This window comes from Paralichthys olivaceus, chromosome 11 (assembly GCF_024713975.1).
Source record: "Paralichthys olivaceus isolate ysfri-2021 chromosome 11, ASM2471397v2, whole genome shotgun sequence".
Lineage (NCBI taxonomy): Eukaryota > Metazoa > Chordata > Actinopteri > Pleuronectiformes > Paralichthyidae > Paralichthys > Paralichthys olivaceus.
Genome location: NC_091103.1, coordinates 15,278,842 through 15,295,536, shown reverse-complemented (window position 1 = coordinate 15,295,536; position 16,695 = coordinate 15,278,842). Strand labels below are relative to the sequence as shown.

Here is a 16,695-nt window from a genome sequence, read left to right as displayed (position 1 = left end):
ATGAAAAACATGTTTAGGGGACAGAGTGTGTGCAATTTGGTGTAGATCCAAATAAATATCTGAATCTAGTGGAATTACATGTTCTTTCATAAATGAACTGTTGGGCCCTGGTGGAGGTATGTGCTCTATACTGAGTGCCATTCTTGTTAGGTTACTCTGTGAACACATAATAAGCAAATTAAACCTATTGGCAACTTGATTATATATGTAATAATATAACATTAACTTCATACTTTAATGTGCTCATGTTCAAGTAACTATTTACTTACTCAAACCATGAGGTCAAACACAAGTCCAGCTGGACGATTGGGACTGAATGCCTTGCTTGTGGACACTTTGGCAGGTCGTGTCACTAGGGTATGAACCCAGCTCATGCAGGTGGCAAGTTCTCTGCAACCATAAAACTATTGTGCAGGGTTTGTTATGTTATTACAACGAGTTTCTTCCATTTTGTGCCCCAAGTGCTGGAAATGATGCGTGTACTTCTCGTCGTTGACCACTAGTTGTCGCTTTTACCGCTACTAAGAGAGGAGACAGCTTCCAGTGACCGGGGAAGAAATGGAGGAAAATAGAAACATGTATTATATGAATATGAGATAATCCTGTCTTAATATTGAAACTACAGCGCAGTATAAGAAAACACAACTCGGACACAGCCCTTGGTGTTGTTACTAGTTGCCCATGTGCATGTACGGTGGCCGATGAGGTGCAGGACGGATCCAGGGATGCTGAGGAAAGCTGCTGTTGTTGCCACCGGTGGAATCAGCGATGAAGGAGGACAAGCAGCAGCTGGAGGAGTGTGTGAGTCTGTGTGTGTCTGTGTGTGTGTTTGTGTGTGACAGTCTCCCTCAGAAACACACACCACCCAGGACCTGAGTGAAGAAGCTGCCCCATGTGTCCCTTTAAGGTAAATGATGTCCCCCTCCATCACTTAGCTTAGCTTGGTTAGCCGCTCTGTCGTTAGCTTACTGCTGTCTGATCCAGCTAACTGAGCGGGGCGGTGTTGAGTGGAAACCAGGGATGAGCCGAGGTCCCGCTGCCACTTTGAGTTCACAGACATCAGCTGCTGCTGCCGTCTATTCACTGGATTAACCGAGGATTTAAAAACATCAACATCAGCTCGGCTACTTCCCCTCTGCCTCACTCCTGTGGGGGTTTCCATGGGAACGCAATTAGAGCCTCTCAAATGTTCTCAATTAGTTTTTGTGCAACCTAAAATCCAAAAGACCTTAATATCTGCTTCCACACATGTCATTCTAAAATACTGACACTGTCCTAATGTAACGTTCTGTTAGCTTTAATTCAAGAAATATCAAATAAGTATCTTAAACAGGACTGCCACCTAGAGCACAGAGGTTATACAACATACAGGGATAATAAGTAAACGTGAATAATATATATCAATGTTTCTCTTTTGCACCTAAAGAAAACTGTTCCAGACTCGTGTGCCTTTATGCATACCCCCTTTTTTGTTTTATTAGTTTTTTTATGATTTGATGTCAGTTCGTCTGTGCATGTCCATGTCTTCTAACCCTAACCCTTCTTTCATAGAGAGATAGATTTATTTTGGCTTGTGTTTATGTTTATTTATCTTGGCATATGATCGTGCATACACAAAAACAAATAAATAAGTGAATTGATAAAAGGTCAGGGTTACCCTTGTCACACCTGACACTAAACTATACCATATCCAAATAATAACTATAGACACACATGTTTGAATTCATTGAAATCAAGTGTCTTTTTCTATAACTCTTACTCGAATAATTATGTGACAACGCACTTGCATGCATTCAAACTGAGTTTTTCTGCTACATGTAATATCACCTCTTCACCTCCCCGTGACATCCTGACACCCGTGTGTTAATTGTGCTGCACATAGCAACCAAGGCAACAACGATACAATTCTAGCCTGATTTATTTCGTTTTCAAAGTGCACATGTCCAGTGGGAGCAGTCTGTGCTTCAGCACCCACTAACCTCCCATCTATTTTGAATCTATCTTGAAGTCTTTGAGAATAAAGCGTGTGTCCCATTCCAGTGAGGGGGGGGACTCTCAATCCGCATGGTCTTACCTCCTTGTACAAACGTCACAGCAGATGGAGAGACGTCCCCCTCACCCCACCAGACCCTCGGCCGGCCAACTATAGTGCTATTATAGTTCAAGCAAAGGCTACTTGTTTGGTTACTCACAAAGGACTGCACAGTCCATGTCTTTGGAGGGTAATGCTGTGTCTTTCTACTGTAAGCGATATTACTGAGCAAGATGTGCCTCCAGGCTTTTTTCTCTAACCGTGTGATGTGATTCAAAGTTGGCTTGACGATCGCTGACTGACAAGTGTTTTGAAAGAAACTGTGAGTTTGTTTTAGCTGCTTTTCCTGTTCGTTTTGTCTTCAGAAGAGAAGATGGAACTGCTCGTGGTTTGCTCACTCCTGTGCCTTTCCTGCTGGGCCTCTTTCTACTTTATCTTGTGTTACGTCAACGGCTCCAGGAGCTATGAGTGGAACTGCCGCCTCGTCACCCTGGTACACGGCATCCTGGCTGTCTGCATCACAGCATATATAGGCTATGTGGATGGACCCTGGCCTTTCACCTATCCAGGTAGCATGCTCACCTTCTGTGGATTCAAATCATGAAATTCTATCATTTTATTTCATCAAGAAAATATCATTTTCATTTGTACTGTAAAGATAATCACTAACGGTAAGGGCTGTCATCATGATATGTGTATGTTTTGGTTGGCTGATAATATCGACCGGTATGAGCCTTTTACAGGTACATTGGTATTGACCAAAAGGTTAAAGATCCCTGTGAACAGCAGTGCTTCTCCTGGGTGCCAGCTGGTGCAGGATCAAAATATATTCCAGCTCACACCAGGATGCCAGGATTGACACTATTTATTCAATAAAGATTTTACAAAAGAGACAGAAGGAGTGAACAGCATGTTTCAAATATAGATTCCTCAGATTTGCTCTCGAGGCTTTTTTATTTTTCGGTATTGCTGTTTATGTTTATTTTACAATATAAAAGTGGAAAAGGTGTTCATAAATTATTAATTCAAGGGATATATTTGGTTGTATATATGCTTTCTCTTTATCTAAAGTTAATTGTAATAAAGTTTATGATTGATCTCGGAAATGTTTGACTCTATTATTGGCATCAGCCGCTCAAAATCTACATCAGTTGGGGTTCGAATATAGATTAAAAGGATTTAGAGTATAACTGCCATTCTGCTAATAATGTTATTGAATATAATTTGGTCTATAAAATGTAGGAAAAAAAATCTTTAAAGAGCTCATTTTAATTTTTATTTAATGTCTTGGTTTGCCCAAAAAAATCCAAAGATATGTAACAAGTTTATTCTATTGCCAACATACTTTATACAATTTTTATTTGATGACTAATCCTTCACGTTCAAAATTCAGCAGGTTGTTTTTTTCTTTCATTTGAAAATATCCCAGCTAAAACTTGTTTCTGTTCTGTTTTGTGAATGCCAGGTACTAAGAACACCCCTCTGCAGATAAGTGCCATGGTGGTGAGCCTGGGCTACTTTATCTTTGACATGGCCTGGTGTGTGTACTTCCGCACAGAGGGACCCGTTATGCTGGCCCACCACACCATGAGCATCCTGGGAATCCTGCTGACCCTGTGGCTGGGGGAGTCTGGCATCGAGTCGTGTGCGGTTCTCTTCGGCAGTGAAATCACTAACCCACTCCTGCAGGCACGCTGGTTCCTCAAACAGACGGGACATTACAGGTCGCTGCTGGGGAACGTGGTGGACGTCCTGTTTGTGCTGCTGTTTGTGGTGATGCGAATCTTTGTGGGAGGCACAATGCTGTACTGTGAGCTGATCTCCCCGAGACCCAGATTCTTCATCAAGTGCGGGGGAGTGGCCATGTACGCTCTCTCCTGGGTGTTCATGGTGGACATTGTTCGATTCGCCAGAAGAAAAAGCAAGAGTTGGCACAAGCAGCAGAGAGAGCAGCCGGAGATGGTCGCAGCTAATGGGCATGAAGGAAAGGTGGACTGATTGAACATTTCTTTATAGGAAATCACTTTACATTTTGTTTTGGAGATGCAAGGGAAAGGACAAGGATCATTTTTTGTATGTTTGAGTGAGGTTTTTTAAAAAAGGGGGATATTTTAAAATCCTAATTTTCTATACTAGGATATATCCTGTGTGATTTGTCGTCATTGCTGCTGAACACTTGTTAGATTTATTATGTAAAAGGTAGCCTACTGGTGCAGAAACAACACAGATGCAGTTTACGTTATAGAAAACCAAAGCACTTTCTATAATCACATGAGCAGATGTTGCTTTCAGTTACAGTGAACTGTTGCCTTGTCGTATGTGGTCGTGGGAAGTTCACTATTAATACAGAAATAGTTTACATGTACTATCCGTGATCCTTGTGAAAGATTTTTAAGCACATAGAAAACATTAGGATTGGTTTCATGGAAACCTGATGGTTTTTTTGGCATTTGTAAAACTTGGAGCAGATAGGAAAGGTGTACTCAGGGAGATGAAGTCAGACTGGAAAGTGAATTCCAGAGAAATGTGTGTTATGAGCTTGATTACTTTGTTTATCATAATTTATAGTTATTCCTGTAAACTTTGTCTGCTGTCTGAAATCCTATTCCAGAGCCTGCTCAAAATATTTCCACTTATTTTACTTATCTGATGTACGTGGATACATTGAGAGACACCACTCTTTGTTACATAGCTCTGCACTGGTAATTTATTTTGCAGTCCATTTGGATCCATGAATTGGTGTCATCATTTTAAGTTTACACATTTCAGGTTTCACGCTGAAGGCACCGAAAGCACTGAGAGCCCCTTGTTCCTTTTTATTCAATAGAGTATTGTTTCAGTTTCACAGAGAACTTGACAGTTCAGTTGAAGTTATTGTGAGCTATCTACACTGAGCTGATGTTTGTATTTGAGCCAGCACCTGTGAACATTAATGTACGTGGTTCACACAACACTGCCTGCAGCCATGCAAAATGTTGGATTTATAGATTTATTCTTAACACAAGATATACACACACACAACCAAGACTGGGCAATAGTTATCATTGGTTGACTGTCAGTAAAACACATTGAGATGATGTAATTATATCAGATTATTGTTTTGCTATTGTCCAATTTAATAGTAACCAACATACTAGCATACAAACACATGTGGGAAGTTTTTTATCCAAGTGAACATTGGTTTTAGTATGTTATGTGTGATTTGTGTAAATTGTTTTCCATATTGTGATATTAATTAATTGAAAAATATTAAATTCAATGTTTTAAAATTGAGTTACAACATCGGATAAAAATCACAGATGCCTCATTGTGTTAAGATGGTAGACTTGTTGACTTGAGATAATATCATGACTAGGCCCACTCTAAGACTGCATTTGTTCCATGCAAAGCACATTCTGTCATCTTAGTGCCCAGACTTTACACGTTTTCTTATTATTGTGACTCTATCTATTTGTTATTTTAGTGCACATGTTTTTTACAGCTATTTGCTTAAAACTTGTCATCCCTTTATTTTCCAATTTCTGTTGGATTGAAATGTGTTTCTGTCTTATAATTACTCTTTACTTGGCTGCTATTATTATACTAGCAACATTGTATCCATGGCAGTAAAACTCTAACTGGTGTGTGCCTTAGTTATGTGAATGTATTTCTCTATCTGTGAGTGTGAGTGTTTGTGTGGGCGTGCGTGTAACTATTTTCAGATTTGGGTTTCAATGATTTGCCTTTTTGTAATTTCTCTCCCTTTGACAAACAATAAATCTCTGATATATTCTTTGTATGCTTGTGAATACATAAGGAGTCGAGTGCATACTAGAGAATAGAGAGTATACCTCCTCCAAGATGGTCCGATAACCTAAACAATTTATTTCTCCTAAAGAAAGTGAAACAAAATACTGGATGCATGGGTTCTTCATGGATCCAGCCTCTGTCCCTCAACAACAATTGGTTGAAATCAGATTTTGTAGTTTTTGCATAATCCTGCTAACAAATAAACAGACACAGGTTGAAACATAACCTACTTGGCAGAGTTGGCTTCAAATGTCCAACTAAAACTCCAGGATAACCTGAGACTATACTGACATTTCCCATGTTGTCCACGTGAGGGTGTCAAATCATCTATGTAAGGTATGAATAAGCAGTGAGCATCATTTGGCAGTGCTGAAATAAAGCATTGGCAGCTGTAGATAATGTTACGTTATACTTCTAATTAAACAAAAGTGGTCTGTTTTGATTGTATTGTAGAATTAATCCAACAAAATGTTAGGGAGAAATTGTATATATATGATGTATGAAACTATATGTAATACAGGACTGCAATGTACAATGCAGTGAAAAGATAATTGTGTAATATATCTGGTTCAATAGGTGGCAGGATTCTGTTCAGCTCTGTAGCAACCAGCATATTGAAAAGACCCTTTCATTCAATGATCTTTCATTTGTGAGCACCGATATACACTGTCTCAGTGACCTTCACAGAGTGGTGAGGGGGAAAAACTCCTTCTAACAGAGATAAACCTGTAGCAGAAACAGACTCACCTCAGTTGAGCTGAAAGAAAAGAGATGAGGCGTAGCACTGTAACTGCTTTATTTAAGCACTGTCAGATAAAAGTACAATAATAGTCCCACTGATAGATCCAATAATCTAACATCAGTATATGGCAGCACCCTGCTTTATTGATAATAACACCAGGGGTATGTGAAATATCTAATGTTCGGTGAACAGATCATTTACGTAAAGAGTAATGCAGGATGAACATGTTTTTGCTGACCTCTAGTGGTTCCTGCTTTGCATCAGTAGTTTCTTGACTTGTGTTGTCTGCCCAGTCCAGCCCTACTTTGTATATTATTTTTTGGTATTATCTTTATTTTCATGGTACATTGAGACACTTGAATGTGCTCAGTAAGTGTTTTTTGTGTTTTTAGTACACAGCACCTTTAAAATTATTTGTTTATACATTAACATTATATCGACATGTGAAAAAATAGAACTGGAAGAACTGGAATACTACACGTTTTGCTATGTTTTCAAAAAATGGAAACACAATTAAGATAAACAATATTAACTAATAAAATCATTAAATGTCCTTTATCAGAATATAATTTAGTCTTGGGTCCATTATGTAAAGTTTAGTTTACCACAGCATTTCTGTCAATGTCACCAGTGAGTGAAATATATGATCAAAACAATATTTTTACAACAATGAAATTAGGTAATACACTCCTAGAGAGATTTTTTGAAACTGCTGATCAATTACACTTCATGCATGAACCTTTCACCGTGTTAATTATTAATTATAATTTATTTGGGATTGCTGTGGCTGAATTACATTCTCAAATATGGACTTGGTCATGAAATCTTGTCTACTCTGAATCTGCAATAGTTTGTAGATGATTTTCAAACTAAATAAACTCCAGATAGACAAATATATTTTGTGTTTTCAATTATCTGCCTCCTACACACACCCACTGCTGTTTGAGTTTGTTTTCCCTCTGTTCTGGTCTTTCCTGCTGTCTCAGGATCATAGGCTGTATGCTCAGGATGCTCCATTAGAATAGGAGTGTCTCCTTGTGGACTGAGGCCTGGACGGTAAGCAGTAAATAATGAACATAATGACTGCTCTCCCAGACCAACCACAGACAGCCACGAGAAGGACTAATCATACAACAACGCACACACAAGTTAATCAACCTTATTAAAGAAAGTGACTCCTTAGTGGATTGTTTTAAAACAGCTGTCCTACCTTGGTAAGTATCAAACAATATCTATGGAAACAACTCGGACTAATAATGATTTCCACTATCAATTACTCAAGTGAACAATGGAAAATGGTTTAACATTGTCATTAAAAACTGGTTGTTTTGACTAATAGTATAAAACCAAAAGATGTTTGTACCAAGAGAAAACCAGGTATTCTTCACCTTTCAGAAGCTGGAACCAACAATGTCTCTGTGCTTGATAACTGAAAAAACATTTAATTCATGATGTGAAGTCTTAATTTCCGATGATTGCACTCATCAATTTATTGTCTTTACTAATATCATATAGACTTGTTCTTGTAATAATATATACCATGAATAGTAGTGCCACAACCTATATATTTTATGATATAGTATAAATATAAATACACGTGTATGTGTTTTCTTTTTCATAGTCAACTGATAATCTTTGGGTTTAAAGTGTTGAATAGTCAATTGAACATTTTTTCACTATTCAATTATGAAATGTATACATATATAGACACACACACACATATATATATATATATATATATATATATATATATATACACACACACAGATATATATATATATATATACACATATATATGCATTCAATATATGTGTATATAATAAATAAAATAATACTATTTCCTGTCAACCCAACTCACCGATTGATGGACTATTGGTATAAATCGTATCTGCTAGCACTGCCTCACCTTTTATTTACAGCCTCCTATATAAATGTGTACATGAAATAAATAGAAGACCTACAGTAATAAGAGTGTAAGTGTGCAGTCGGGCTGCTAACAGCGTTGCTGTTGTTGTGTTGTACTTTGATTGTGTTGTTATGTTTCGTGCAACACTGAAACATTCAGCTGGAACAAACTGAGTTTTGTCATCTCCCGGCGGAAGTGGTTAGTGGAAGCGCTACAGGACACCAGCAGCTAGCAGGCTAGGGCGTTGCTAGCGGCGGAAAGTGGGATTTTTCGTACCTTTGATTAACTTGTATTCTTGTACAAATAGCGCCCGGCGTTAGAAAAACCTGCGCGTGTCGTTCACCGGGAGTTGTAAGCCTCCTGTGCGGTGTTTTTCCGTCGTTGTTCTCGGAGGACCGGCTGTTACTTTCTGTCCCGTTAGCTGGCCGCAGAGCTAGCCTGCTTTCCATCCACTGGAATTCTGCCGAGAAACGACTGAATTCTGGAAACATGGAGTCAAGGAGCGCTGCGCCGTGGTGCTAACCGACTCCACTGGACTCTTCTCCGTGAGCGGAGACGCGTTTTTCCGAAGGACACAACGCGGGTACACGTCGGAAGCCGGTGAACATCGATGCGCGGTTGTGTATATGTATGTTTCGTTGGTCGGCCGGTTCATTGTTGTGAACGGGAGTTTGCTTAGTTTGCACACGAAGCAAAGTTTTCTGCTGAAAGAGCTCGTCTGTTTTGTTAGCTGCTAGCTGGCGAGACTCAGCCCGAGCCAGCGCACCGTGAGAAACGCTTTCACAGAAGCTAATGTGCTTTTTTTATTACATTTATTTTTAAATCCACAATTTAATCGCTTTTGTGTTTTGAATCCAGCGTCTCGCGCATTGTGTGAGATTAGCTGCCGCTTGTGTGTTTGCTCATTTGTAAAACGGGTCGTTTTCTTCTCGGGTGTCGAGCGAGTCTCATGGTCGAGGGAAACTCGTCCCCGCAGCCGCAGCAGATCTCCGGGAGCAAGGAACACCAAATGGGACTGGAGGAATTTCCAGCATCTTCGGAGATCATTTAGGCACCGAGGCCATTCAGCCCGAGCAGGGGTGGTGGCAGACGGGGCTACACCGCAGGGCCAGGGTGTCTGTTTCATTGGGAATACAGATTGTTTACACGTTTCACATCGGCGGAAATTTTGGGACGTGGAGGCGAAGGATCACACGAGGAGTTCATACATGCACGACAACTTGTGCCAGCCGGAGCAGTGTTTTCATTGTTGTTGCTAAAATATAGTTTGATGCCGGGGTATGATACCATCTGACTGCACAGCTAATACGACAGAGGCCCCGATTCATGTTCGAAGCTCTGCACCGTCGATTCCTCTCTGCTATCTGATTTTTGCCAAGGAGTATTGATCGAAAGATACCGTGTCGGTAGTGACAGTATTTGGACGTGCCCTGCAACGACAACAACAGTTATCTCAGATTAATTTATTATCAGCACCGTCTATTTCCCCCAAATCCCTGCCTACTTCAGACGAATGCCAGGGAAGGACGCTCCAGGAAATCGCCTCATCACACTCTGGAAAATGTTAATCGGATATAATTTGCTGCAAATCTAGAACCGGAAGCCCAATGAGTGACACACAGTCCAGCTTCACTGACAGGTATACCACACACTGACTCGTTATATCCTATTAATGCACTGTCTGCACATCACATGCACAAATGGAGACTTCAGAGTGTCAGATTTGGTTAAAGTTTTTTATTTGGTTATGATGCTGTGTGTTTCAATCTGTGTTTTGCTTGGTTAAAGTAAAGCTTTTCTTTGTGGTGATGTGCTCAGTAATAACTGTGTTACACAATCTAATTACTAAGGGAAGGACATATCTTAATGGAAACTCTGCTGATCTCAGCATGGGTAATGGAGTTCTCTGCAGACAGTAAAGTACCACTTGTCCAGAAGGCCTGCCACTGTTTTTGTGCCCTGCAACAGTCATCTGTGATCCCTGTACACCTTTCGACATCACTATTACCTCTAAGCCTCTAAAGCTAACCTTCTCCTACACCTATTAAAACAATCTCTGGATTTAGACAAAACCTCAGCCCAGTCAAGTAATCACCTTATCTAAGGCATCTGTCAACTTAAAGCCAAAAGGTTGGACACTGTTGCTTAGACCAACAGTCTGAATGATGTGTCATGGCCGGAGGAACACGCTAAATAATAGAGGGGGATCAGTCTGCAGCAGCCTAATCCATTGCATTATTGTGTTTATAAATATTCTTTGCATCATTGCAGGAAGAAACTCCTCTTCGATTTTGTACCTGGAGAATTTTTTTTTTTTTTTAACTGGCCAGTGAAACAGAAATGAAGCTGTTGCATCACATCATGTCTTCCTGGATCACACATACATTACCTGCGAGGAGAGCAGGTCAATAATGTGCTCTGTAGATTTTGACCGGAGGAGGTTTATTGCACAGGTTGGGAAATGAAATATCCTCATGGCTTGAGCTATAGAGGCTAAAGCCCAACCCCATTTTACATGACCCCCTTCCCCCACTGCAACGATGGCAACAGTGGCTGGCACCAACTGCTATTTTGGTGCTGTTTATTGTTTTGTTTGGTTCATTTTTATTTATTCATATTACCACATCACTGAGAGTGGCAGTATTAACCTAACTGCTATAGATATGATTTCTTTACTTGCTTTCACAAGTAGAATTAACTAAACCAGTACTATTCACTGTAGTATACGTGTAATAAAATTTAAACACCAGATGGTAAGCACAGAAATACTGCAGATGGCATGATGAACCTAATCTCTGATGCTTCTGCTGTTCGACAGTGCAGTGTGTTTCATATCCAGATTTGCTGCTGCACTTGAAGGCTTGAGACAGACAGTGCTGCACAAATTTGACTAGTCGTCCTCTGTTAAATATATGGGTTGATATTTTAATGGTTTGTTCATCAGTTTGTTTTGGTTTCACAAGCTGTGTCCTAAAAGTCGCTGTCGTTACTCTACTAGAAGAGCGTGATTCACTGCATTATGTTAATGCAAAACAAAATCATGCAAAACAGTGTGACAACAATCTGTGATTGTAGGTCAGGTACATCTAGGGCGGGGGTGGTTGGAGTATCCCTGTATCTCTTTGCACAAAAATGATTTGGCCTCTGATGAGAATCCCTGTTTAAGATGCAGCAGTTTTGAGGGTTTTTTCCTCCATGGCTGATGATGGTAATGACTTTATTGATTGGTGGTGTTGTATGTCTCCCCCCTCTCTTATGTGTGTATTTTCCTGTCATTTTTTTCTTTCTTTCTTTTCCCCTCAGTGCGATGTGTTGTTCATTTTGTTTTCACTCAGTTGACTATGGTGGGAGTGTGCACCCATCATCCATTGGGGTTGGGCTGCCAGCCGATGGGTCAGTTTAGTGTGCTGTTAGCTCTTTGTCATGGAGTTCTGCTGATCTCCACGTTTTTCCCACCCCCCCTCTGAGGCCCTCCCGGGAAGTGGTGCTGGTGACATCACTAATAGTAAACAATGGCTTTCAGTGGGGGCAAACAGGCTGTCTGCCGTGTGCTCAAATACATGTCCGCCGGTGTAGGTCAGGTACATCTAGGGCTGTCTTCAGTGTTACCCAGTTTAAGGAAAAATTGCATCTGTGGCCAGTTATTGATAATATGTCTGCAACTAGTTTGGCCATAACTAATTTATCATCATGTGTAATACGCATCATGTGTTTGATGATGTAAAGGATTCAGCAATTGCCCATTTAGTCATTATATCACTTACAATGCCAAAATGTCCATCACAATTTAATAGAGCCCAAAGTCTTCAGATTATTCCACTCATAACATTCAATGCACAATAAAAGAAAAAAGAGAAAATCCAAAAATCTGACATTCTTGAACCAGCAAATGTTTGGCAATTGAACAGGACACAATAATAAATGAGTTACTTGATTATCTAAAGTTTTAACAATTAACATAATGTCTGTGGAATTTCAAAGTAATTGTGTCAACACCAGCTGATTATAACATGGCATTGGAGTTGCCTTACCGCAGAGGAATTTGTTTCCTCATGATAAGTGTTTTCATGAATATTTCTGACAGCCAAGTCTGCTTGTATGCTTCTCCTGCATTTGGCATCCCTTCCTGATAATGCAGTGTGCCTTTACTCCATCTACGCAGCACTGATACTGGGAAAGCTGTGTCAGCTGCTCTGAACTGTTTAAAGTGTTGATGGTGTTGCAGAGATTTTTGTCATGTTATTGTGCTAATTTAATATTCTACCTCCCTTCCACTCAGTAAAATATTAATCTGTACTGTGCATTTCGAAGCACACACCAATAGGGGCAGTGGTAGTTGGGATTGGCAATGGAGGGTGGATGGGTGTTGTGGGTCCGGGCCCGTTCACTGAGCCACTTGTGCCTAACCTGTAAAAGCCTCCATGCCTGAACTTGGAGTCTGACTCATGCGATCAAATTTAATGGACTATGGATGTTTAGTGCTTATTCAAAAATGCAGCTGGGTCGTCAAAAGGATAGGTGCAGGAAGGAAATGAATGGCAAAGAATTATATGAATTCAGTCGAGATTGATGTGGATAATTACCCCACTGACATCCTCTCTGGGTCATTTCAGTCAATTATAGGCTGCAGCAGCAAGTAATCTAGACACTATAAAGCCCAACAGAGTTATCCATTCTTTGGTATAAAAACCTTGTTCAGCTGCTCCTGGTATGGGAGTGAAGACTGGCTATTCACCCACTGCTATTCATGCAGGACGATCCAAGGAGTCAACCCCCTACAAACATGACCATCACAATTCCCAGATGTGCAGTTAGCACAGGACCCACCATTTTCCAATGTAATGTTTAAATTATGAATAATCACTACATGTGCGTTTTTTCTTATAATGGGCCATTATCATTATTACTGAGACTATTGCCTGTGTTGTTGTCTGTGACTCCAGTGGGTTTGCCTGTTATGTGCATTCTTGTTGCACTGATTTGCTGTCTTCCCTAAAACAGGGCAAATGTCAATTCATAAATCATATTTGAGAACTAGACCAAAAACGGCATGTTCTGTCATGCACTCTGATTATGTAAAAGTACATATTATCACCACCTGTTTGTTCCTTTGGAAGCTGCAAACAGAGGTGTCTTTCATCTGACACCATCAGTCTTTTTCAAATAGTATTGTAAAGATATTCAGCCTGTCTTTACAGCTACTGTAATATAACGACTTGTGGCTTTTCACAGCTTTATAGTTATAGTAATATATTTGTGTTTTGAACCATTGGCTGAGCACAAAACATACTAAGTATTTGCAATATAACCCTAGCACATTGGAAAGAGTGTGATTTTTCCCAGATGGCAGCGATGGTCAAGGTCCTCTAGCTACAGTCAAGAGCAGAGATGAAATGTGAATAATTGATATACCTTAATCCTAGTTATGATAGCCTATGGGCCTTTCTTCTCCATTCAAATCTTTGCTGCTACTGTGGCTGGAGGCATCATGTTTTCACACTGTCTGTTCTTCTTTCCAATTTTCTTTAAACCAATATCTCAGTGACACCTGAGGGAATGTTTTCAAATTTGGTACAACCATCCAAAGACTCTAAGAGGAACTGATTAAATTGTGTGGTCAGAGGTCAAGATCACTATAACCTCACCTCCATCTCATTCTTGAATGCCTGAAGGGAATTACATCCCCCTGCACTCAAGGTTGTACTGATTAGAATTTGGTGGTCAAAGGTCAAGGTTTGAGATACCTCATAAAATATGTTTTTGGCCATACCACAACTATTCATTCTATGCTAATAAACTTATGATTCTGGACAGACATTGATGTAAACTGCAACCTCACTGGTTTGCGTAGTCACTATAATACTATATTCCAGTTGTAGGTTGTCAGTGATGCATTAAACTTAATGGTTTTGTTATTATCAATTATTATTGGAATTGTCACATTCTGAGTAAGGTGGGCTGCTTTGTATTATTTATTTAGAAAGGCTGCTGTTATGTCATCTTAAACTTTGGGGGGGGGGGGGGATTGTCTGTTTTCAAACCAAAAAATCTCAAACCTGAAATTGTACACTGAATGACTGACCAGATTCTTAGACTTGTTTATTTATAGAATGTAAATGGGGACCGTAAGAAGTCTCACACTTCAATGCCACTTTGGCAGGCACACATCAACTCTCACCATACTCTGTTCACTCTTGCCAAGTCCCATTTCTCTCTTTTTCACACAGTCTCTCAATCGCATCAATCTTTTATTCCATTCTATGCTTCAATTAGTCCCTTTTTCCCATCATCACCACATTTTTATTACCCCGCAAGATTGGGAGCATTTCCTATTGCATCATATTTCATCATTCACTTCATCAGTCAAACAAGCACAAATTAAAAGTGGGCAGGGAAATTGTTAGGAAATTATTAACCCGTTCTGTGGTTCAGGCTGGGTCTGTCTGGGCTTTTTAAGGATATTGATTATTCTTTCATTATCTTGGTCAAGGCAGGCTAAAATAAATGGAGAAAGACTAGGACATTGAAGAAAGGAGAAAATCTGACTTTGCCGCTGGGGTAGTGATGTTGTAAAGAGGGTGGAGTCCGGACATTGGCTGGGGATCTCAGTGCAGAGGGAGTTGGGGTCTGTCACCCAGTTCTGTGATGCTGATGCTTGTGGACACAATTCTGCCCTGTTAGCCAAGAAAGCTCCAGGGCCCAAACATTACTTTCACTCTACAGAAGATAGGATCACAACAATGAAAGAAAAAGGGGACACACAAAGAGAGCTGTCATGCCCTAGTGTCACATTCTCACATGTCCATCTAAGGGTTTTGTGGCCATGAACTAGGCTACTGCCTCCAAGCCAACTATGGCACTTGAGAAACAATGATATTCTGCAGTGCCCGATAATATATGATTGTGGCACTTTTCTTGTTGTTTAAATTCTTAAATTTACACATTGACTCTTTAAATGTAGCGATACTTTTGGTCTAGTTCTCAGTGCACACGCATGTCTGCTGACTCATAGATATACTAGGAATTTGATGGTTGATGTTAAAAAGCAACATCACTGCTGCAGTTAATTGGATGTGATTTATGTGACATGTTGAGGCTGGGACACAGAATGAGGGTGCTCAAATTGAATGTTGTCTCAGTGTTCGAGGTAGGGCTGTCTCTCCACATGCCATTTTCAACAATTTGCTAGTGTTGATACAATGAAGGACTCACATTTACGCATGTAGGCCTCAACAGAAATGGTGCACATTCACTTTGAATGGGGTGCCACCATGCATTGCCGAATTGCATTGTGGCTCTGTAGCGTTGTGTTGCCCGTGCTGAGTAGGACTGAAGAGCAGAGCTCAACCTTTCATCGTGCAGCGGAGGCACCAGCCAATCAAATCACCTTACTGCAAAAGAAGAGACAGAGGCGGTTGATGAATCTGTTATGTGTGTTTCTGATTGTGGGTTTTATGTTCATATGTACTTTTCTTTAACATTGCATTGATAGATAGCATGAAAGCCAGTTGTGTGTCCTGAGCATCTAACATTGATTGCTATCATGAAGAGGATCGAGCCATCAAATGTCAGGCATGTCCCCCCCACACGTGTGAGTCAACGCTTGTGATGGTTAATCAGAGCTGCGACACAACACTTTTATTAATATTGTCTAAGAATAACTAATAATAATTGATTTTGATTTATAATGAATAATGTTGGATTTCTGTTTTGGATATCTGTGGTAATGCACATATAATAATAGTAATAGTAGTAATTCAAAATAGTAATTCAAAAATTGGGCGGCATTTGAATACTGATTTAGACCTTGATTACTATGGCAACGGTCAAAGCTTTGCGGCATTCAGGTCAGCCCTTGAGGGGAGGATGTGTTGTAGGGAGAGACCAGCAACTTTCTGCTGCACTGTGATTAATCTTGCGCTGCATGCTTCTGCTGATTCAGAGGTGACTAGACAATCTAACACACCCCTATACTCTTACTCTACAAGAACCAGTATCATGACACCAGTTCTATTGAGTGAAAGACACTTCTTTCGGAATGATTAGCCAAAAGACAGAAAAGGTGAAAGGACTGTGAGAAAGAGGAAGATTGAATTGTTATACCTTCGCTACAAGAATCCTTAGTGTGGGTATCCATGTTGTCCCATGAGGACATTCATGACATACTGTTTCCCTTAGTGAATCACTCAGTATATTGAGTATCATCCTGCTTTCACCAAGCTAGCG

At 40.1% G+C, this 16,695-nt stretch overlaps 2 protein-coding genes across 9 annotated transcripts in view; both read left to right on the top strand.

Annotated features, from left to right (window-relative positions):
* The first annotated feature begins 530 nt into the window (after window positions 1-530).
* Window positions 531-5,806, top strand: tlcd5a (TLC domain containing 5a). 4 transcript variants are annotated; one of them, XM_020088018.2, is made up of 3 exons: window positions 531-907; window positions 2,398-2,601; window positions 3,498-5,806. In XM_020088018.2, the coding sequence occupies exons 2-3, from the start codon at window positions 2,406-2,408 to the stop codon at window positions 4,028-4,030; spliced, it is 729 nt and encodes a 242-aa protein (XP_019943577.1). In that variant the 5' UTR covers window positions 531-907; window positions 2,398-2,405; the 3' UTR covers window positions 4,031-5,806. The 4 variants fall into 4 exon arrangements, with proteins under 4 accessions (XP_019943577.1, XP_069390724.1, XP_069390722.1 ...); XM_069534623.1 differs by lacking the exon at window positions 531-907 and adding an exon at window positions 1,684-2,222 and having other exon boundaries at window positions 3,591-5,806; XM_069534621.1 differs by lacking the exon at window positions 531-907 and adding an exon at window positions 2,084-2,222.
* A 2,854-nt stretch (window positions 5,807-8,660) lies between these two features.
* The window catches only part of arhgef12a (Rho guanine nucleotide exchange factor (GEF) 12a), a 38,276-nt gene continuing 30,241 nt past the window's right edge, over window positions 8,661-16,695 (top strand). For 3 of the 5 annotated variants that reach the window (XM_020088378.2, XM_020088376.2, XM_020088375.2), the window contains exon 1: window positions 9,938-10,108. In XM_020088378.2, the coding sequence (XP_019943937.2) occupies window positions 10,077-10,108 (32 nt within the window). In that variant the 5' untranslated portion in view covers window positions 9,938-10,076. Of the gene's footprint in view, window positions 10,109-16,695 lie in introns of all 5 variants that reach the window. The other 2 variants (XM_020088380.2, XM_020088379.2) reach the window with 2 other exon arrangements.

Excerpts from the sequence above, each read along its gene's own strand:
- tlcd5a (XM_069534621.1), top strand. Across the intron at positions 2,602-3,497 it reads CTGGCCTTTCACCTATCCAG|GTACTAAGAACACCCCTCTG; the intron begins GTAGCATGCTCA and ends TGTGAATGCCAG.